Source organism: Malurus melanocephalus, unplaced genomic scaffold (assembly GCF_030028575.1).
Source record: "Malurus melanocephalus ecotype Western Australia unplaced genomic scaffold, MMel_1.1 scaffold_269, whole genome shotgun sequence".
Lineage (NCBI taxonomy): Eukaryota > Metazoa > Chordata > Aves > Passeriformes > Maluridae > Malurus > Malurus melanocephalus.
This window is the reverse complement of record NW_026623501.1, coordinates 740,085-762,537: the sequence shown is the minus strand read 5'-3', so window position 1 is coordinate 762,537 and position 22,453 is coordinate 740,085. Positions and strand designations below refer to the sequence as shown.

The window sequence follows — 22,453 nt, the reverse complement described above, 5'->3', positions numbered from 1 at the left end:
GGCAGAGGGGGCTGGGGGGCCGCACCTGCGGCTCCGGGCACTGCCGGGGGACCCGCGCTATCCGCTCCTGCGGGGGTGCGCGCATCCCTCCCCACCTGGGTGTCTCCACCTGTGTGCGTGGATCTGCATCCCCTGCAGCCGGGGACAAGTGTGTTCCCCACYCGTATGTGTGGGTCTGCATCATCCCCGACCCACGGGCACACGAGCACCCCACACCTGCGGGKATTTTCACACCTGTACGCACCCCGTGTATCCCTGTGTGAATGCCCGCACATCTCCTGTTTCTTGTCTGTGCCTGGGTGCACATCCCGGCCCCTCGGAGCGGAGAGAATGCATATTAAACACGCTCTCAACGACAGCACACTCGCACCTCATGCGATGGAACACATCTCACACCTGCCTGCACACACCCCTTTATGCCAATGCACCCCCTCAATTCCACACCTCACACCTGTACGGACACACCCAGGCACACCGTCCTGCACACACCCCACGAACCTCCCTCCTCCTGCACCCCCTGGGGCACACAAAGACACACACGCACTCGGGTGTGCTCACACTTGCACCCCTATTCACTGGGGGTGCAATAGGGCTCCCCACTCGTGCCGTCCATGCGTGCACAGTGCCAGCAGCGTGCGGCAGCGGCGTTGTCCCCCMGCACGGCTCCGTGTGGCACTCGCACGGCTCCCTGGCAGGACACCCCAACCCTCCYCACTCGCCCGTGGCGTTGGCAGCCGAGCGGTGCCGCCCCACTCGTGCCAGCGGCGCTGCCCCCACAACGCTGCCCCACTCGTGCCAGCGACAGCGGCTGCAGCTCGGAGCGAACTGGCTGCGAATGAGCCACAGACGGAGGCGATGGCAGAGCTTTGGGAGCGCGGTGGCACAGCCGGCACAGCCCTGGCCAGCTGCCTGTGCACCCAGCTAGCGCTGAATGGATAAATTAACCTGGCCCTGCGCTGCGCCCCAGAGGGTTATTAATTACATTTACTTCTAGGTATTGAAGAAAGAGCCTGAATGAGAGCCATGTGCTCAAAAAGGCAGGGAAACTTCTTGCGCACTCAACTGCTCACGTTGCCAAACCATGGAAGAAATCACCCTGTCCTTCTTCTGGAACCCTCAGAGGGACTCTAARTCACAGAATTTATTTTACCCGACTCCCCCCACCCTGATTAGTGAGTTTAAACCCAGAGAGTGCCACCTCCATCAATCTTCAGCACACATYCTGGATCACCTCCCTCCTTGATCTCAACAGAACAGAAAGTGGTGGTGTCCCATCACCTCAGGTGGGTGTCCAAGCCCTTAGAAGTTTGAGGATAGACTTTCAAAACTTGCCATGATGAGGGAGAGCTGGGAACGTCACAGGGGGTGGCACTGCCTACTGCTAGGGGCTGAAGAGTTGAGGTTGCAGGAGCAGACCCCTCCCCAGTGCTGGGGGCTGTGATCAGAGGCGGGGCAGCCACGGCAGTGCAGCCAGGCTGGGGACAGTCGGGGTCAGTGCCCCTGAGAGGCGAGAAGCGAGGGGGATAAATCGCATCACACCGCTGAGCTGCGGCCAAAGTGCACGGTCACAGGGTRCCTGGAGAGGCTGAGTGCGAGAGGAGCAGAGGGTCTGTCCCGGAGCTGAGGGGAGAAGGATCTTCCGCCACCCCTAAAGTAAAGGGATTTTGTCATCCTCCACCCGCTGCAGCCCAAACGTGGCACCGTGCAGGCGGCGGTGGCCAGGACCAGCCCGTCCATGCTGCCATCTAATGGCAGCAATGGCAGGACACCGGGRAGGGCTCGCATCGCCACGGCGGGGAATTTTCCATCACAAACACAGSGCGACTGTGGGACCGATGGGACCTTTCCATTGTTGCCGCCCTGGGAAACAAAAGGATCTTATTTTAAAATCTTGTCCCCATTCCAGCACGTGGGGGGACCCRAGGAAGCAAAGGCTTCCCCAAAGCACTGGATAAAGACACAGACAGGTCACAGAATGCTGCCAAGGCAGGAGCTGCTGGACACTGCCCATCCCCAGCACGAGTATGGGAAAGGGACACTGGGGTGGCTCTGGGAACACCCAGGGACAAAGCAACAAGGAAAATGCAGACTGGCCCTGGGGGAAGACGGTGAGAGGCAGCCCTGGCAGGTGCAGAGTCGGGATGCTGGGGTGAGGGGTGCTTTGCTCCCACAGTGCCACTCTCCCATCCCCATCCCCTCCTGCCTGAACCCAGGCCAGGCTCAGGTAGTCACTGCATTCATGCCTGTGGTTCCTACTCCACGGAGCTCTGGTTTGCCAGAAAAAAGCGTTTTCAGGCAGCATTCAGTGGCAGATTGCATTTCCTCAAGGGGCTAACGCAGCACACACGGCAGCCCAGAGCAGCGTTTTCCCTGCATGTTGGAGGTGCTGTGCCACCCCAGCTCTGCCCCACCGGCAGAGCCATTACACCCCAAAATATAGCTCTGCATGGGAGCAGTGCGCCACGGCCACCGCTCACAGCCCGGCAGGAGAAGGAAGGACGCGCTTCCACAGGAGCCTGCACAGCCCCGCGGYTCGGGACAAGCGGGTTTGGCCGCTCTCCAGCTCTGCCTCGGGCATGGGGAGGCTGAGGGAGGTGGCAGCAGTGGCGGTGGCACTCGCTGGCAGCCCGAGCGGCACACGGAGCCGGCACACGGAGGATGATGCAGCCTGGCTGCGCTCTCCCTGCCGGTGCTGGCGGAGCCGCTTCCCCTCACACCTCGGGGCGCTGCCGGCTGCTGCCCAGCCCTGCCTGTCTGCAGTTCGGGCGGGCTGGGAGCTGATGGGTTTCAGCTTTCCYCATCGCAGTGATCAAACCAGCCTCGCCTTTCMAGGCTCCCAGCCCTTGTAGSRGTAACACAGCCCTGCTCGCAGCACYAGTTCCAAGCSAACAGCTCTTTCTTCTCCACTCTTATTTCAGCTGAGGCTGTGGGGCAGCGAGAGGAGGCAGTGAGAGCTGGGAGAGGAAGCCGAGTCCAGCTCATGGGCTCAGCACTCACTGGCCAAAGGCCAACTGGGGCCAGGAGGGAGCACAAACCCCCAGCATTGCCCCCACACCCGACCCCTGAGCAAGGCTCCCTGACCCTTGGGAGCAGCCCCAGGCTAGTCGGGGCTCCTGCACAGGGCACATCTGCCCGAGCCCTGCACGGGGCACCCTCTGCTCTGGCTTCCCCTGCCCTGCACAGGCATTGGGCACCCCCAGCCCTGGCACTGCAGCAGTGGTGCACAGGAAGGGGAACAGGGCCCCTGTGCCACCCCTGCTGGGCAGGCAGATGGCCAGTAAAGGACTTGTTTTGCCAAGTGTCCCTGTGCCCAGCTGTGGGAGGTGGAAAACCTCACACCTGGCACTACAACACTGCAGCAAGTGTCTGACTSCAGCCAGCACTGGCAGCGACACAGGATTAGRGAAGCTTTGGCCTCTGCTTTGACCYTGGAATGGATTTGGGTGGGATAAAYATGACATTTCCACCCACCCTAGGCACTGCCAACCTCCCTCTCACCCATCACTTCCATAGCCAGGCTTGGACCCATCCCAGCACCTCTGCTGACTTGTGAGGCAGAGATTCTGCCAGCACCTCCTGGGCACAAACCACAGCAGCCAAAGCCCCTTGAGTTGCCCCCACAAGGACCCCTGCCTGCCCTCCTGCAGGGGTAGCGCTGCCAGCACGGCCATGGGGGACTGACAGGAAAAAAGCCACGGCAGGACTGTCTGAATTTGGCAAGAAATGGGACTTGGCATTTTTCACATGTAGAAATCCTAAAGAGCCAGCCAGACCAGACTGCCAAAGATAAAAACCCCATAGCCCAAGACCAGGGCTAGGCAGAGAAGACTTCTCTCCCTTGTTCTCAAACAGCAGATGGTGAAAAGCCACTGTGAGGGGTGCAGGGAGTGCTCCAAGGAACTATGTGGGAGCAGTCGCTCTTTTGAGCCTCCTGTGCTGCAGGCACAGAAGAATCAGGGCTGGAGAAGGGGTCGGGGGGGCTGCTCTGTGCCCCCAATCTGTGCCACAGCCCRGAGCAGCAGATCCCCCAGCACACATGCCCCGAGCAGGCAGAACAGCACCACGGTCTAATGAGCTTTAATAACGCTTTAATAAAGCAAGGGAGCAGCGCTGCAGTCCCTGGGCTGCGCACCGAGCTCCCTCTGCTGCCGGCCCGGAGCCCGGCCCCGAAAAACTCTCCCAGCAGAGGATGCCCACGGTCAGGAAGGGAATAGAGGAACGATGGTGCCCCAGGACCGCTGCCCTCCTCCACACGGCTTATGGGGGGAGCAAGGAAAGGCAGGACACACCAGTAACCCAGAGCCATCTCGTCTGGAGCCCCTGACCGCTGTCACTGAACCACTCAGGAATGGCAGGTTGCTCTTCTAGGGCGGCCACAAACCCCTGTGAAGACCTTGTGGCAACCACAGCCATGGCACGGGAAAGGGAGGGCAGGCAGCACCWGKGMRGAGACTGAGCCACTCSTTCCTCCCAAAACTGAAACCAAAACAGCTCCTCCAACACCCATCGGGTCTTTGTGTGCAGAACCAGCCTGCAGCAGAGCCCCAGGCAGGAGCCAGGGGTGTCCCCAGCGAACCCTCAGCCCTCACAGGGCCAGGTGACAGAGGCGCATGGGCTCCACATTGTCCCTCCCGTCGCTGAAGCAGGTGCTGAAGAAGGGGCAGTAYCTCTCTGCACAGACCTGGTGGAAGGTGAAGAGGTGGGACATGTCCCCAGCATCAAAGAAGGTGACAGTGCCCTCCTGGCAGTCCAGGAAGATGCCCACTTTGCGCGGGGGCTGGCGGGGAGTCAGGCGCACCCAGGGGGTGGTGGTGGCCCAGTACTCGGTCCTGTTCCGCAGGCGAAGTGTCCAGTAGCCGTTCTCTGGGCACAGCTTGACCTTGGCTGCCCGGTCCACGCTCTCAGCAGCCACCCCCAGGTCCCACTTGGTTTTGCTGCCCACCCAGACCTCCCAGTAGTGCCGGCCGCTGTCGAAGGCCTGCGAGCCCAGCACGTTGACGCACTGACGGAAGCGCCGAGGRCTGATGGGGACGGGCTGGGCTCGATTCGTCTCTGTCACTGCTGTCAGGTCTCTGGAGAAGACCAGGTTGGGGTGGGCTGACTCAGGGTCAAAGGTGAGTGGGGCAGGAGCTGTGGAGACATCACCAAGACATTTTACCAGCTGCAGAGCGTGCCTGGCCTGTCACACCCAGCACACCCATCCCTCCCAGCGCTGYGCTCACCGGGGCAGATGGAGCGCAGCATCTGCCTCCAGAAGATGTACTGCAAGGGRCCACTGTGGCTGTCCCTGTAGAGCTGCAGGTCCAGGGCAGGCCGGGTCTCCACACGCACCGAGGGCCTGGGGCAGAGAGAGGCAGCCAGGGTCAGTCCCGCTGCCGAGGGACACGGGAAAAGCACAGGCAGGGCTGCAGGGCTCTGCTGCATGTGACAGATTTGGTAAAGGTGGGACACAAACGTCCCTGGCAGCTGCTTGCTCTGCCTGATGCAGTGAGYGGCTCAGGGCAGCGGTGTCTGAGACAGAGCAGTGACTCCTGACAGCCCCACACCCAGCACACCCAACAGGATCCCACATGGCTGAACAGGCCGGGCCTCTGCAGTCAGGCTGCACCCAGGGCTGGAGGGAGGGGACAGGGACACGCTCCCCATGGCAGTTCTGGCTCTCTGCTACTCCCAGCCTCAGRCAAACCCACTCCTCAGGGTCAGTTTTGCAGCCTCATGAGCAGTAAGAAGCTGAGGAAGGGCAGGGGGAAGACGAAGCACCCAAAGTCTGTGTAATCAGCCTTGTTCCCTCCTGCAGCACACATGGCTCTCACACCCATTCCAAATCACCACATCTCCTCTACCCACTCTTCCAGCCACATCAACATGTAGGATGCTCCCTGGGAAGAGCATCCAGTGTGTGCTGGGGACCAGCCTCCCCCTTGCACAGCAACAGCAACTTCCTGAGCAACTTGTGATGCTTTAAAAACTTGAGATAAAAGTGTCTCTCCCATGTGGTCCCAGYCAGGGACAAAGATAAGCTCCTGAAAAGAGAATCAGCTTCTTTCATGCCAGACACGTACCTGATATCCAGGCTCTCCACCTGCAGTGAGAAGCAGAGAGAATTAGCAGTCACTCTAATTCATGCAGCAGCACAAATAAACTCYTTGTCCTGCCTCCTGCTGCCACACAGCACAAAGAGAAGAAATCAAGCTACCAGGACCTGCACCCTGGGGAAAACGGACCAGGTGCCCAAACAGAGAAGCAGSAAGGCTCCCAGGACCCACCACATCTGACATCACTGTATCCCTTGTTGCTAAAGTCTCCACACTCCAAGGGATTGGCAGATAATCCAGAGGGATGGCAGTGAGAATGACTTCCAGATACAGCCTAGTGCTGCCGCTCCAGTTTCAGATCCTGAAACATCCCTCAGCCTCCTGCCAGGGTCAGCCAGGCACGCTCACCTCCAGCAGTGACACATCTTCCATCTTGCTCAGGGCCTGCCTGACGTGCTCCATGTCCCTGTGCAGCACTGCCATCCCCTCCTCCAGCTGGCCAACATGTCTGTGCAGCTGTGCCAGTGCCTGCTCCTCCTTCTCAGCCAGCTCTGCCAGCACAGCTCTCTCCTCTTCCTCCAGGATCTGATGAAGGCGAGCAAACTCAGCCCGAATCTTGAAGTTCAGCTCCCCAGACACCTTCTGAGCAGAGGGAAGAGGGAGATGAGTCCAACAGTTAAAACACACAAAGTAGGTGCACAGGATGGCTGGGCCTGTTACTCTGCTCAAAGAGACCTGGAAATTTTGAGATTTAGACACAGTCATGACTTTTTGGATGGAGAACAGGACACCAAGGACAACCTTCAAGCCTGCAGAGCCAAAGAAAAAGAAAAAAAMCAACAAACYCAAAAAAATAGCTCCACCAAAGGCTCAGCCACCACAATTAGAAATTCCCACACGCAGCCACAACCCTCTCCCACACSATCAGGAACTTGCCTGTGGGCAAGACTGGAGCTCTTTAAGTTTTGTGGAGCTGCAGACTCAGCTGTTCAGGTTAGTTTGGATTTGTTTCACATCATTCCAGACCCTGAGCAGAGCTGCCTGACGGGYGAGCTGCACAAACTAATCTCTGTCATTAAGGCAGATAAAATCTCATTCAGCTATTTCCAGAGGTCACTTTTTTCCAGTTGTTTACTYGCCAGCCAACCTTGTTGTGTTCTCKCTGCCTTCCTGCCTGTTTACAAGAGACACCCAATGACTTTTTATTTTCCTTATATCTTTAAGCTTTTAATCTCCAAGTGCAACCTTAGCCTTCATTGCTTTCTCAAGGAGTGCTTTCTGAAGCACACATCCCTTTCTCCCCACAGGAAACCCATCTCCCTCAGAGATCTGAAGCTTCTCCARCCTCCCTTTGCTCTAGCAGGTGCTTGTGCTGACACACCAGMAYCACAGAGGAGGTGCAATGCCTCCTKGTTTAGATCAGTGATTTGCTCCTTTACTCTTGAGACACCTCTGAACTCTAGCACAGTAACAGGACAAAACAKGCTTATTTGCTAATACTTCATTAATCTCAAAGGTCTATTCCACATTTGGCAGGAGGACAGAGGTTTGAAATGGTGCAGGCTGGAGCAGAGGCTCCAGTAAGAATGCAGTGTTTTTTACCCCTCTCAGCTTTATCTCATCTCTAAACTACTTCCATTTTCCTTAAACTCACCTTCTTTGGCTTTTAATACTTTTGTGCCACACAASAAAGAAGCAGTCAGCCAGTGGCTGYTYTTGCTTCATGGATCTGTAMRAGCAGGGAGCCTGRTGCCTCTCAAGCCCATGGAGAGCMCTCAGGCCCCTCATTCACCCCTCATTCACCTCAGAGCCTCACAGGGAATCCCAGCACCGTCCTTGTGACAAAGCCACCACTCCCGCAGTGCCAACGCTGCCACTGACCCAGCTCCACTAGCTTTGCTGCCACCCCTTCAGACACACAGAGCATTTCAGAGCTGCCAAGAGTTAATGCTCTCCAAAGAGGCAGCGCTGCAGGGCCTGAAGAGGCTGCCCTGAGCGCTCACCACTCACCAGGCTCAGCTCTGCTGCAGCAATGCACTTTGTAAACACTGCACTAATGAGTGCTAATGCTCCTTTCAAAACCTCCACTAAATACCCAGCTGTGACGGCTTTGGCATATATGCAGGGGAGTTTGCATAGATCCCCATGGTTACTCATGTAGATTCTTACAGGAAGCTGAGCTAAACCTCAGCTGAAGTGAAGCACACATCCTGCATGAACGTGCCCCAGATGCTGCCTGAAGAGCAGCTCCCACAGGGCGTTACCGTCAGGCTGCAGATGTCCTCCTGCGCCGCGCGCTTCCTCTGCTGCAAGCTCTCCATCTCCTTCTGACGAGCTTGCAAAGCATCTTCCAGGTGCTTCTGAAAGAGCAAAAAAAAAAAAAAGAAAGGGGGCCATTTCACCACTCTGCTGTGATTCAGGAGCTATCCCAATTCTTGTGGTTAGCATCAGAAGGAGGCTGCAACAGGATCTCACATAAAGTCTGTAAGGAGAAACAAACACCTGATGCACAGGCTTAAGAATTATGTATGTGTGCATGCAATGAATCCAATTTATTTTTAAGACTGGGAGCTCCAGCCTGGGATATCTGTTTACACAAGCTTTAAATGCTGCGTATTGTAAACTGAGTTGTGCAGAGACTGTCCCCTCAAGCAGAGCACCTGGCACAARCAACCCTCTCCCTGGCCACATGGTCCCTAAGTGGGAAACAACAAAGCTCTGGTTAGAATCACAGCAGTGAGGGAAACAGTTACAAAAGAAAGTGTTCCAAAGACAGACAGTTGTAAGGAAATAGGGAGAGGAATTAATAAGGAAGAGACAAATTGTCAGGTAAGACTTCACAMTGGGGCAACTGCCTGTGGTGGGCTTGTGGTGGCTGCACAGGGCTCATGTGGCACCTGTCCCCTTCTCCCCAACGTGGGAGAAGCCACTCACCTGCATCTTCTGCTGGTGCTCCCCGGAGCCGCAGCGCCGCACCTTCTCCASCAGCCCCGAGAGCAGGTAGTTAGTGCGGAAAGCGCGGTTGGGGAACTTGCGGCGGCACTGGGGGCAGGAGGGGACGTGAGCACAGCTGTCCCAGTACTGCTGGATGCAGCTCTTGCAGAAGTGGTGCATGCAGTCCAGCATGACGGGCTGGCTGAAGAGCTCGCAGCAGATGGCACATGTCAGCTCCTCCCGCAGGCTCCGGTCCTGGCTGCTGCCGGCCATCCCTGCGGGCACACAGGTACCACTCTGAGCTTCCTGCCACCAGCACCCCCAAATCCCCATCCCTCTGCGCTGGGGCGAGCTTCTGCCTCTCCTGTCCTCTGGAGCAGGGTTTCATTAGCAGACCTCGGGCTGCAGGGACAGGACCRGGTGCCGCACCGGGTGTAGGCAGAGCTGGAACCCCCGAAATTACAGAACAGCCCGGCCGAGGGTCACTCCCTTTGCAGGGTAACAACTTTCAGTGTCCAACACTTCAGCAAAACTGCCCAGCGCGTCTGACAGGGCCCGGCCTTGCGTTCCACAGGGCCCCAGCGCAGAGGTCACCCGGCCCGAGGGCTCTCGGCACCCGCCCACATCCCGAGGCGCTCCAGGGCCGACGCAGCACCGGTGCCGCCGTGTGCGGGACCCCTGCGGCTCGAGTCCCGCGGCACCGCCCGCTCCCCTGGGTGCAGCCCCGGTCCCCCGCCATCCCGGGGACCCCACCGTGCTGACACCGCTCAGTTCAGTTCGGTTCGGTTCGGTTCGGTTCGGTTCAGTTCAGCTCAGTCCGGTGCGGTCTAATCCCGTCCCGTTCCCGCCGCTCCCGCACCTCCCACAGCTCCGAACTCGGGGCCTCCGCCACGCCCCGCCCCTCCCTCGGACTGACGCCGGCCCCGACCAATCACCGCCCGGACACGCCGCGTGCACGCCCGCTGATTGGATGGGCTGCGCTGAGGGGGCGGAGCGGAGTCCCGGCATGTGACGCGTTACGCGCGTACGCGCCGGGCCAGCGGTGGGGGTTCCGCGCCGCCTGTGGGAAGGTGCGTGAGGCGCGGGAGTGCACTGGAGTGGGCTGAGCTGAGCTGGACTGGACTGGACTATCCCTGCACTGCCCGTAATCTGCCCCTTAACTGCCCCTGCACCTCCCCTGCACTACCCTTCCACTGTCCCGCACTGTCCCGCGCTGTTCCGCACCGCCCTGCGCTGCGCAGGTGCTGCCCCACTGCTGCGTTTAGTTCAGAGGACAGAAAGAAGCTCCGSTCAAAAGCCTCYCTCTCWCTCCCCTACCCACGGTACCTTCAGAACACAGCTCTGACCAACGCTTTGGGGTCACAGCCTTGGGTTACCTCAGAAATCACAAGGGCTGCCAGGCTTGTTAGCGAAAGAAAGAAACAAGGAAGGGTTTTCATCCTCGTGTGGTCACCTGATGATGGGCCTTGGGGTGTTGTKGGAAGTAGCAGACACTGGTGGACATGTGAGAAAAATCACAAGAACTTTCAATATGGAAGTAAAAGCAAATGATACTGAAAGGAGGGGGGACACAGGGACTCACAAGAGCTGCACGGACCGTCTGTGTCCTAAGCACCCAGAGAACAAGAGCATTCCCCCAAAAGGGTGATGTGCCAGGCACTGTCCAGCTATTGCCCTTATCTTCTTGGTGCTCTGTTTTCTCATTAGAGCAGTGCAATTAGTACAGAAAGTATTTCTGCCCATCTTCATTTGCTTGTCTGAGGGATTTTCCCAGGCYTTCTCTTGCACTGTGCGTGCTTGGTCACTGGCATGTGGCCACAGCAGCCCTGCCTGCAGGCATCAGCCTCTGCCTTGTCCCCAGCAGCCCCTCTGGGTCACACGCTCAGCCACAGCCCCATGCTGATGTTTGGACCTGGCACATCACTGAGTGCATGAGGGGCAATCAGTCCTGGGGGATGTTGGCCATGGGCAAGCGAGGTGCACCCYTTGGCTTCTGGGTGGCCAGGCAAGTGGCATCCGTGGACACCAACAAAATCAGGCCATGGCCAAATGGGCTGGCAGCTCCCACACTGTTCTTGCGTGGGCTCAGGACCTGCTCCTGCCCGCTGAGCGAGGTTGGGGCTGGCTGAACCCTTCACCAATACCCGTGGTGGCAGTGGGACAGGGATGCTCAGTGCCCACTGCTCACTGAGCACTGGGGAACAAGAACTCACTGGGCAGGGATTGTTTCTGGCATGCTGAACCCGCTCCCATTGCTTTTATCCTTTCCACTGCACAGCTCAGCAGAGTTCCCCTGGGATTRTCACTAGGAGGATGACACTGGGACCTAGGGATGACACAGGGATCCAGGGATGCCTGAACAATCTCCTCTTAGCTGTGACTTCATGCAGAAAAACCTCAGTCCCCACATTTAGAGCTTTGTGCTTCCACTAGGCTGGCTCTCACCCTGTGAACATGCCAGGGATGGCCAGGAACAGAGCCAGTGGCAGCCCAGCACAGCAGGAGAGTGGCTGGTGTTGCCTGCCATCCTCCTGCCAGCAATCTCGAGAAACAGCTAGCTTTGAACTTGTGGATTTTGGATGGGAGCTGAATCAGCTGCTTAGGTGCATCCTTTAGAGAGGGAAATGACTTTGTCATCTGTGTTCAGCCTCTGATCTCCTGGCTTTGCCACTTTTCCTCTAGGAGATGTTATAGACTCTGCACAGACACACAGAYGATCAGACAAGATGCCAGCACAGGACACACAGCCAGGATGATGCTCCCTCACCTGTTGTAGCACCACAATCTATCATTTGTGAGGCTCTGCAGAGAGGTAAAAGCATCGATAATTGCTTTTTAGCAGAGAYCTGGAATGTGCTGTGAAAAATTATGTTCCTCCAGCATCCCAAGCCAGCAGTGCTGGAGATGTCCCTGTGAATCAGCTCAGCTGTGAATCAGAATCAGATGTCCCTGTGCTGTGGTCAGAGAGCTCACCCTCCCTGTTACAGAGCCCAGGAGGGTGAGAGTCTCCCTGGGGTACCTGTAGACCCATTGTTTGGAGAGCCTGTAGCAGGATAACTGAAGCTTCACCCTGAAACAGCAGAGTTTGGGATAGCTTCTCTTTTAGCCCCACTGGAGCCTAGTCCTGGTCCCTCTGAGCACTGTGMACAGCAGGAGAATCCCCCTGGCATGGCAGCAGACACCCTGGCCAGGACTGGCATGGGGCTGTGGGATGCTGCTCTCATGGAACAGATGCTCCACACCAGTGCATGGAGCTGGCAGCTTGGTCCMGCTGCTGCAGGACATCCTACAGCACTCAACAGAGTCCTGGAGCCCCTGATGTCTTGCTTTACCCAAATAACTCCCCTTGCTGCCAACAAAACCTATCACCCATGTAAAATTGCTTATTTCYATCTTTGCAGGTTTGAGCTGTAAATGCAGATTTTGGAGCCAAAGGAGGAGTGGCATCATTTTACCATGTGCTGCACTAATCCATCAGTCCAAGAAGAAAGTTCTAACTCAGATAGGGAGGTCCTCGTCATGGCCATTTCACTTTCTGGGACATCARCTACAAGGTCTAAAACCAGCAGTGAGTGGCAGTCATTTCCCAATGAACACGTCTCCCTTCTGGGGATTGAAAACACACACCCAAGCGTCCCCCGGTCTCAGATTCCTGTTTAAGTGCTCCTGGCATCTCCTTCCTTTCAGCACTCACTTCAGYTGGCAATGTAATGTTTTTCTTTCTTTTTTTAGCATATCCCTCTTGGGAGGCTCCAAGCTCTGGGCTGAGACCTGAGAACACTGTGTTTGGAGAGTTTGATTATGCACTGGGGAGATGAAGGATAACGTGGATTGGGAAGGGTTTGGCTCAAAGCACATGGATTGGCTCCAAAACCCTTCACCGTCCTCTGTTCCATGCAGTAAATCTGTATTCTTGGAGATGGGTGTCAGAGGAGCTGTTTGGCCTTGCAGGAGGAGGGGGTGAAATGGGAAGTGTGGTGGGTCCAGCTGCTGGGAAGCTTCTCTGGGGTCTCAGCAAAACAGGAGGGGAAGGAAAAGCAGCTGCTGATGCAGTGTCAGTCCCTTGTGTCTGCTCTCCAAATGCAGGCAGGAAGCTCCACAGGGGACAAGAAGCTTTGCATTTTGATTTCCCTGTTTGATTTCCCTGTTTCCCTTTGGTTTGAGTGCAAATACACTCTGAGGACTTTGATTCCTCTGGATCCTGCTCTCCTGGAGTCTCTCCTGGAGGATCCTGTGGCTTTCCCGGAGCAATGCTCAGCTGTGGGGCAGGGGAGGGGCAGAGGGGTGAATTGGGGCTGAACTTTTCCATGTGCTGACCTGGACAAGCCCAGGGGAAGGACTCTGTGGGTGTGAGGATGGGGCAGCCTGGAGCCAGCCCTTCACACTGCCCTTGGCATCTCTGGTCAGGAAGGAGTGGGTGCTGCAGGTCCAGGAGAAATGCCCAGACTCCCCATGACCCCAAAAGCAGGCTGCACCCCAGGAAGCTTTGCTTCTGTGTGCTCCTGACAGCTCTTTCCTGTGCTGAGACCAGGAGGGGGAAGAAGTGGAAAGRGATTGCTGTATTAGAAAGGAAAGAGTGAAAGAAGGGATGAGGTAAATTAAGGTAACAGCAGCATTACTGCTAATGGATATTACACTTCTCTCYGTGACCTCAGCTGCAGGGACATGATTTAGAGGCCTCGGTTAGAAAGGCGAGCAGGAAATGAAGCAATGCTCTGAGATATGGTATCTTTGGATAAATAGCTGTAGGAGGAAAGTGACCAGAGATGGCCATTATTTGCCATTATTTGCCATTATTTGCCATTATTTGCCATTATTTTCTTCCCAGTCCTAAATGATATCACTGTTTTGCTGAAGCCATGCCCTTCAAGGCTGGAGCCTCTGTAGACATCTGACCAGCCCCAAATATCCCCATGATCCATATAAGAGCCCTGTGGAGATGGCAAGAGGTGTTGAGCAGGTTCAAACCGTCCCAAACATTCCATGAAAGGACCCAGGGAAAGTAAGGGCACAAGTCTGAAGGTTGGTGTTGTTTTTTCCCTCATGTATCCAGGAGCAGGACTGGGGATCAGCATGGATAAATCCATCTCCTACTACATGGAGGGAGGGAAACAAGGTCTGGAAYAGGCAAAGGAAGATGCACACAGCCTAATAATGGATTTTAAATCTCTTTTCCCCCAGGAATGCTCAAATAACTCAATCCCAGCTGACCAGTTTCATGTGCTACTGAACTTAGTAGTCCAGTTTGCCTCCCCAGGACTTCTTGTGTGAGCTATCATGAGCAGGCCTGTCAGGCAGACAGTCCTGCCCTGTGAGATTCCCCATGCCACCCCTCCAGGCAGCCAAGAATCCATCATGTTTGCATTCCACCAGCATCCTTCATCTCCCCACACCCAGGCGCCAAAACCAGGAGACTTCTGCAAATATTAACATTTCTGGCTGCTGTTTGTTTGCCTCTTTACTCTGAGCTGTGCCTGAAACCCCTCTGATACTCCGCACACAGCATGGGCTTGGCCAGCTTTGTTCCTCTCAGCCTTCCCTGTGATGGGTTTTGTGTCAGCCCCAGCCAGGCTGCTGGTCACTGGATGCCCTGGAATGCTCTTCTCCTGCACTTGGATCCCTGGTTCATGGTGCTGAGCATTCACAGATGTTCTAAGATGCCTCTACAGAGCCTAAAGCATTTACAGGTTTTRATTTTTAATAGTTTTTTTAGATTTCTGAGCTCAGCTCTGTACAGAAGGGCTGTGGGAATGACACAGTAGCCATGAAATCCAGGCCTGTGGTCACATCACRTACCCAGATTGCTTTCTCCTGATTGGGCTGAGGCTGTTTGCCATAATCCTTACCTGCATTAAAGACATCTACAGGGCCCAGTTCTCTGCCTTATGTCACATATGAAAGCCTTCAGYCCATTCAGTGGAGATGGAAAGAATTAATTTACCATCACAGAGCCTTCAAAAGGCAAGGTTTGTTTCTGCAGAAGATTCCGCAAGAACAGTATCTCTCAGTGCAGTATTTCATGCACAACACAGGTATTTGCTGTTTTCTGTGCACTTTGCTATCTGAGAAAGATGCAGATGTGCTCCACAATCTCATTAATTTTGGAGGAACTCAGACTCCACACTGCTTGCAGCCCAGCAGCCTCAGCCTGGGGGACCTCCTGTGCTCCCAAGAGGATTTAAAAGCAGCTCTTTACRACCTGGTTCTACTTCTCCACCTTCCACTTTGTTACAATCACACACTGAAAGCTGGAGCCTGAGCACCACCAAAGTGATCACCGGAAACAAAAAGAAAGAAATTCAGTTGCTGTTGGGTGAGGTAACAAATTTCCTTAAAGAAAATAATTAAAGTTGCTGTATCTTTGTTAAAAAATCTGAAAGATCCTCAAAAATATTTTCCTTCTGGAGCTGTCACCATAACAACGAATGCTTGCAAATGATGCAATGGGGAGAGAGCAGGGAGAGATGTGCCCTTGGTAWGCACAGAGTGCTGATGGCCAAGGATGAGGGGCAGGATGGTCAAACCAGAGTAGTCCTGGGAATACTGCACAAACCTGAGCTGTGCCCTGTATCTGTACTGGTGTGCTTGTGGCASTGCTTGGTTGGACTGTTCACTGCCACTCAAACCCTGTGCCAGAGCTGCCCTGAACAGTCCCAGGGCCAGGGCTGCCATGGGAGCCAGGCTGAAGCTGAGGCCAGGGCCAGGGGGTGGCCTTCAGGAGGCTGCAGCTCTTCCCTCTGGTTTTGAAAGGACAGCAAATGCTGAGAGTGATGATCTTACCATGGAGATGAATTGATCTTTTTTAGAGCTCTGCCCTTTGCTCACTATCCAAAGCTCACAAACTGATTTATTTATAATAGGATCTGGGCAGGCTCCTTCCCACTCATTTCCCAGGAGAACAGGCTGGGGCACTGCCTTGCCCAGGAGAGCTGTCAAAAGAGGGAACAACCCATCCTGGAGATAAAGCACAAGTGCCCCTGCTACCTTTCCCTTTTCTCCAGCTACCTGGGCTGGCTGTGCTCCTGCTCTGCTTCACTCTGCAAAATAACCATGCACACCCTCTGGTTCTGCATCTCCTGCCCACGGTGAATGTCACCCTGAAGGAGCACGGTTTTTCCCATGGGAAACTGCACCATTCGAAGGCACTGAGTGCTCCCACAGGTAATGCTGTGCAAAGCCCTATTTCCCCTGATACTTTAAGTATCTTAAATGYCTGGGGAGAAGTCTCTTCTCCTTGAAGCACGAAATGGCTTTCGAAGTAGATTTGAGGCTCTACACTCACCTCCCTTATGTGTCTGGAGTGAGCTCTTCAGCGAAGACMGAGAGGAAACTGCTCAGTGAATAATAAATTGCAAGCACGCGCTCCCCTGAGCATTTGTTTGGAAAGTGTCCCAYATGCCTCGTGCCAAATTTGCTGGCCAGGGAAGCTCAGTGGTATTAGCATGTTCCAGTTAATTAGGGCTGTGAGTCGTCCTTTTCATCGCCCGGAAGAGCTGAGAGAAGGACAAACCCTGCCTTTATAAGGCTTTGTGCTTTCCAGCACCGTCTCTGCTCAGCTCGTGCTCTGCTCGTACCCTGGGGACGCAGCTCTTCCCCTTGGGGCACTCGGTGTTGTACCTATCTCTCGGGGTCAGATGCTGGCTTGTGAGTCAGCTTTTGGGGGAACACGGAGCCAAATCTCTGGGTTTGTATCAGGAGTGGATCTGACCCTCCTGTGCTCAGACACTGCTGCCAGCCCAGAACTGCAGAGCTGAGCAGGGCATGGGTACCCTGCTCCCTGCCCACAGCTGATGTGGGTCCCCACAGCACCACAAAAGATGGAACAAAGCAGTGAAGCAGCAAACRTGATCCTGATGCTGCTACAGTGGTGCTGAGCACTGGATCCCAGCTCCTGGAAACCTGGTATCTTTTGGCAACACCAAGCCCGTAGAAGACATGCCATGCTCTGAATTTTCCAGCCACTCRCATCACTTTCAGTCTTGACACTTTGGAAGAGTTTAGGCTGGGGTTGCCATCAGCCCATCCAGCTCTGCCTGTTYCCATCACACAATCCAGCATTTATAGCGCTACTTGTCATCTCGGGAATGACAGACTGGGCACAAATTTCTTTGTGGGACTGTGAAGCAGGAGTATCCAGCCTGGAAGAACAAGAACCTGATCACAGAACACGCTGCCTAAATGAGACGGGCATCTTAGAGACAGATCCTGTAGGACAAAGTGGGAAAGCAGCTGCCACTGCTGCACATCCAAGCACCAGGTCCTCTGCTCCAGCGGTGAGTTTACCAGAGAGAAGCATTTTTATCACCTTTTTTTTTTATGCAGACAACTGAGATACATCAAATGATTTGCCCAAAGGCAGTCAGGGAGTCTGTGATAGATGAGGAAACACATTCCAACCCAAAAACTCATCCGTGTTTCTGTTTTACCCAGACAACTGCTGGTCTACGGCATATTGTATTTTTGCAATCCTGGCTCTGAAGAGCTTATCTGACTGCAATTATCCTCTTCTGCAGAAGCTGTTTTCTACCTGGCTCAGTACACAAACAACAAGCAACAACCCTCTAATAAATTAACAAAGCTTTGAGTGCAGTGACTTGCAGAAATGGCAGCTAAATGCAGGGGCCAGTTCTGGGCTCAGCAGTGCTGATGTCTGCCTGGAGAAACTGCCTGGAGTCCTTCTGCCCTGATGTGAGGGTGATCAAGGGGATTTTGCAGGTCAGAGTGAGATCCAAGGGTGGGAAGGAGATGGAAGGGGCAAACCCTCCTAGGCATTAATCAACCTAATCAAATGAGCCCTGTGGGTTTACCCCTAGTGGGACAGGAGCTGAAGTGTGGTGATGTGTTCAGCAGGACAAATCCCATTAATCTTTTCCCATATGATCATCTCCTTCCTGGCTCACTGACCCTTATCCTGCAGACACACACACCATCCGTGACTTCTGCCTGCCCTGAAGGAGAGCAGAGCTGTGGCAGCCCCAGGCCAACCCACACAAGTTGTCTCCCCTACTGCTTCTCCAGTGCCTCTCACTGTGGTGCCAGATTGCTCATATATTTTAGCCAAACCTTGTCCCTGATGCTGTCGCTGCTCCTTCACTAATTCCAGGAACATTCACATRGGGACAAAAAGCTGTTACGAAATGAGAACCTGCTTTTAAATTCAGAGAGGGTACAGACAGCTTTCTATCCGCCCTCCCACCCCGAGTCTCTTTGTGGCTAATTTAGTTCCCAAATGCATCAGACTCCCAAATCCACTGCATCCATGAACTCCGGGGCTCAAATGGAAAAGGGGCTTTTGTGTTACCACAACTTGCTGATACTTCAGAGGCTGCTCAGGAAAACACAGGCTTGACACCTCAGGAAGGAGCTGTGGAAATATTTTGGTTACATGCAGGTGGATTTAAACAGATGTTTAAAAAATGAAAAGCTGCTTTTTAAAGTATGTCACTATTGCTGCTCCAGATGAAGCAGGATGAACTGGAGCATCTGGAAGCCTTGGTAACAGTTTTCTTAGAGATTCCTCCCAGGGAGTGAACAGATAATCCACCTTCCTTTTCTGACATTAGTTAAGCTACAGCAGATGGCTTACAGCTGCAAGGTGGTCAGACTGAGGACCTGCCTGCTCACTGAGGCAGAGCAGATTACAGGTGAAAAGACAGCCCCACTCTGCCCCATTTCTCAGCCTTTTGACATAATTTTTGCTCCCTGGAGTGCAGGATTCATTGTTATATTCTCAGAAGCACAGAGGAGCAGACTTGCTTTTGCCTAATCAAAGCCCAACTACTGGGAAAGGATTTTAAACAGCAAAGATCCTTTGAATGATCCCATGATGGAAGGACATGAGGCTCCTGGGAGCCCTCTGTGTGTATCCAGCCATGTGTGGAAATACCCCAGGCTTGAGGCTACAACAGTGCCTGCAGTGGGCCCTGGCATCTCTGCTCGGGGCTGCACAGCCTTCCATGCCCCAGGAAAATGCAAGACACCCTCTTTGTATTCCCCCATCCTCCCCCTCCAGATTGTTGCTGGTTGAGGCTTGGAAGACCCTCAGCTGCTCTGGGATCTGGGAGCTGTGCAGGGAGGTGTTCAGGTGCTGCAGTTTGTRCCATGACTGCTCCTCTTGACCCATCAGGAGTGTGAGAGATCTGGGGCTGCAGCCCCTGGATGTCCCTTCCCTGTGGAGAAGCCAAGGACCAGCCAGCAGCAGGGCTATGCTGCACTCAGTGCTGGCTGTAACTCTGTTGTAGCTGGGTGGGATCAGACAGACTGGCAGGCAGCCTGTGTCTGTGGTGCTGTGAGAAGAGCCTGGCTCTGGGGACAGGGCTGGAGAGTGCCCAGGGACCAAACCCCAGATTGGTGGCTGCCAGCTGGGGTGACAGCCCMGGTGTGSTGAGAGCTCAACTGCAKCTTTCTGCACTGCTCTGTCTGGTCRAAGAGCTGARCTGATGTTTYGAAGCAASTTTTGGAGCTCCACTGGACCCCTMAGACCGTGGGAGAGGACGTCTTGGGGACATGCACTGACTAATCCATGATTTAAGAGTTTGCATTTGCTGTCAGCCAGCAAATACCACATGCCAAAAATGACTGGAATTCACCCCATGGTCCTGATGAAGGTTCACAGCTTCAGGCTGTACATATTTCTCTCCTGTCAATCACTGCCTTCTCCCCAGGCATCTTATTTCAGCCCTGTGAAGAGTGGGGAGTGGTAGCAAAGGAATCTGGGGAACAGGTGAGAAAAATGTAAAGCAGAAGAGAAAGGAGGAAAACAATAATCTTGAGCAGAAATTACCCATCCACTGCTGAGGACCCTGGAGAGGAGGAGAAGTATCCATCCASCAGGAACAGAAGGAATAGCATGCACCACTCACTTCCCATTAGCTGCTCTTTGCCTCTCTCTGCAGACTACGGGGACACAGCAATGGCTCCTTCCAGGCAGCTTTGTCTTGTCCTGCTTCCCTCCACTCCCAGCTTTCCCGAGCAGCTAAATCAACAGCCTTAAGGAAAATGAAGACGGAGAAGACACAAAACTCCCACAAAAATCCAGCTACCACTGCTGGTGGATTTTGTGCCGAGTCCATTCCTTTTTGAAGGGGGGACAGGGAGAGGAGGGGGAAGGATGGGACTCATGAGGACTCTTGTCCAAKTCTTGGGTTCAAGTGTCACTTTCCAGTGTGATTTCAGGAATGTTCTCATTTCTCTTTTTCTGCTGAGCCATTGGAGTGTTTCYTTTTTCCTAGTGTATTGTGAGTTTCTGGCACAAAAGGGTAGAAAAGACTCCCTCTTTCTGTTCTCCCAAAGAAAAGGAGGCCAAAGTTCACTGTGGGGGTAAAGAGCAAGACTTCTCTAATAGAATTCTAGCTGYAGGTACTCAAAGCTGAGGAGAGATGTACTTCTCCCCAGCCTGGGGAGCATCTCCAAGCCCAGGTGAGCTGCAAACTCACACATTGCCTGAGGTGGAAATCCTATGCTAAGAACACACATGACTTTTCCTTGAGGGCAAAATCTTTGAACAGCTTGGGAGCTGTGCTTATCTGCTTCCCTGTATTGCCTTGAGAGTGCTTTTCTGGGCTCCAGCAAGCTTGGGTTTTGCAGATTTGGACATAAGAATGCTGTTTCTTTGTCTCTCCCTCTTTCTTGCTTCAGGTGTGTGGATGGTGCTGAGCATCCTAAAATTGAAAGTCACTCAGTTTCCATGTCCACAATGAATCTGGCTCTGGAGCAGACTCGGCCACTGCCAAGTGGCTAAAACTTTTCARCATTACTTTTATTTGCATCTCAGGAGTCCCTGAAGTCCCATCCCACAGCTGCAGATTGCTCTGTGCCCTGTGCAAACACTGAGGCAGAGGAGGTTTGGGGGAGGTCTGTGAAAGCTCTGCAGGACTTGCAGATCTCTTGCTGCAGGGGACATTCCCCTCTGGACATGACCGTGCAGTCCCAATGAGTTTAAAGCCTGAGGAGATGGGCAGCTGTGGAATGAAGGGGGATAACACTTGCCCAGGTCCGTGGCATGGACGAGGAGCCTGCAGAGCTCCAGCTCCCACCACTGCTTCCTGGAGACGAAACTGAATGTGGTGGAAAAGCTGCTCTGCTCGATGCAAGAAGCCCCTCAGTGGCTGAACRCTGTATAAACAGCAGCAGCAGGCTCCCTCCCCCTTCCCTTTGCTGTTGTTAAACACACGCTCTCTGCCTTTCTCTCATTCAGGAGCAAACGCAGCATCCAGCTTCGTGAAACGGGGCTGTCAGCGACCCTGCGAGAGGGGGCTCTCCRGGTGCTCAGACAAGGGTCCCAAAGCTACTCTTGGCGATGAAGGACTCTSCAGCAGCTCAGATCCTCACCTGACTTCCTCTCTTCTCTGAAGACAGTTGCAGRAAAGTGCTTTTCACTCCTTTGCCACAGGTTGAGTTCCAGAGAGTGGAGAGGACTAAGCACTCTGTCCTGGCCAGCGATGAGACAGTAACTGGAGCAGCTCGGTTCCTGGAGGAGGAGGACGCTCCAGCCTTTGCAGGTGGGTCAGGGAGAGCTCATCTGAGCAGCAGGGCTGAGATGGGATCAGGTCTTGTCCAGACTACGTGTTTCAGACAAAAAAGATCAAAGTATCTTTGGGAAGCTGGATTTAAGGACTGACACTTCCTGAGAACTGGAATAGAGAAAGCAAACAAGAAATACTAGCAGGAGAGTTTCAAAAGGCCCCTGAGTAGAAGCAGGGAATGYGGGAAGCAGGATGCTGAGTGAGAGCAGTCAGGAGAGCAGGTTGCTCCAGAGGGCTGGAGATCCTGGGCACGTACAGCTCCGGAGATGCAGATGTGGGGCTGAGTTTTGCAGCTGTCTGAGAAATCCCGATCTCTCCGGCAATCTGCCTCCTCGTGGCTTGGTACAAACCTGTCAGCTCCTCCGTGCTGGGACTGCACACGCTGCTGGCACTCATCTCTCTGCCACAGATCAGTGTCCTCAGAGAGGGAGATGCAAAGGGGGATACGGGATACAGGAGGAAAATCAGTGCTTGCTTTCTGTCTGCACAAATTGCATGTTAGTCCTTGAACACAGAAATCTTCTTACAGTCCTGCTGCAGCTGCATTTCACCTACAGAGTTTCTGGTCTGTCCCGAAGCAGGATACTGGATTTTCACCCTGGTTGTTCTGTTAGTGGGTTGTTATTTCCCTTGGCTACCCTGTCTCACCTATCCCAGACTTCCTAAATTTCAGGAGGTAGCAGATTCCCCAGGCTAACCGGGATCCATCCACCACGCTGTCTCTTCTTTCTGCAGCCCCAGCACCTGGTGTGTCTCCATTGCAGTGTCACCCACTGAGCCTTGCTTTGCTTCCATGGCACATCCCACAGGGCAGAGGGCCCTGCACTGCTCCCCGCAGCTTCCTCTAGGATAAATTCCCATGACAAATTATATATCACTGCCAAACATATCTCTTCTCACCACCTCCTTTTTCATCCTGTCCTGAGCTGAGTGACTATGGCATCCTCATTGCCTCGTCCC

The 22,453-nt window shown here is 54.3% G+C and overlaps 1 protein-coding gene across 2 annotated transcripts in view; it reads right to left on the bottom strand.

Annotated features, from left to right (window-relative positions):
• Positions 1-4,454: 4,454 nt before the first annotated feature.
• The window catches only part of LOC130579343 (zinc-binding protein A33-like), a 29,685-nt gene continuing 11,686 nt past the window's right edge, over positions 4,455-22,453 (bottom strand). The window contains exons 1-7 of one of the 2 annotated variants that reach the window (XM_057376043.1): positions 9,723-9,783; positions 8,970-9,244; positions 8,300-8,395; positions 6,444-6,677; positions 6,063-6,082; positions 5,223-5,338; positions 4,455-5,130 (exon numbers count right to left, since the gene is read on the bottom strand). In XM_057376043.1, the coding sequence (XP_057232026.1) occupies positions 4,586-5,130; positions 5,223-5,338; positions 6,063-6,082; positions 6,444-6,677; positions 8,300-8,395; positions 8,970-9,242 (1,284 nt within the window). In that variant the 5' untranslated portion in view covers positions 9,243-9,244; positions 9,723-9,783 and the 3' untranslated portion in view covers positions 4,455-4,585. Of the gene's footprint in view, positions 5,131-5,222; positions 5,339-6,062; positions 6,083-6,443; positions 6,678-8,299; positions 8,396-8,969; positions 9,245-9,722; positions 9,784-22,453 lie in introns of those variants that run through there. The other variant, XM_057376042.1, reaches the window with a different exon arrangement.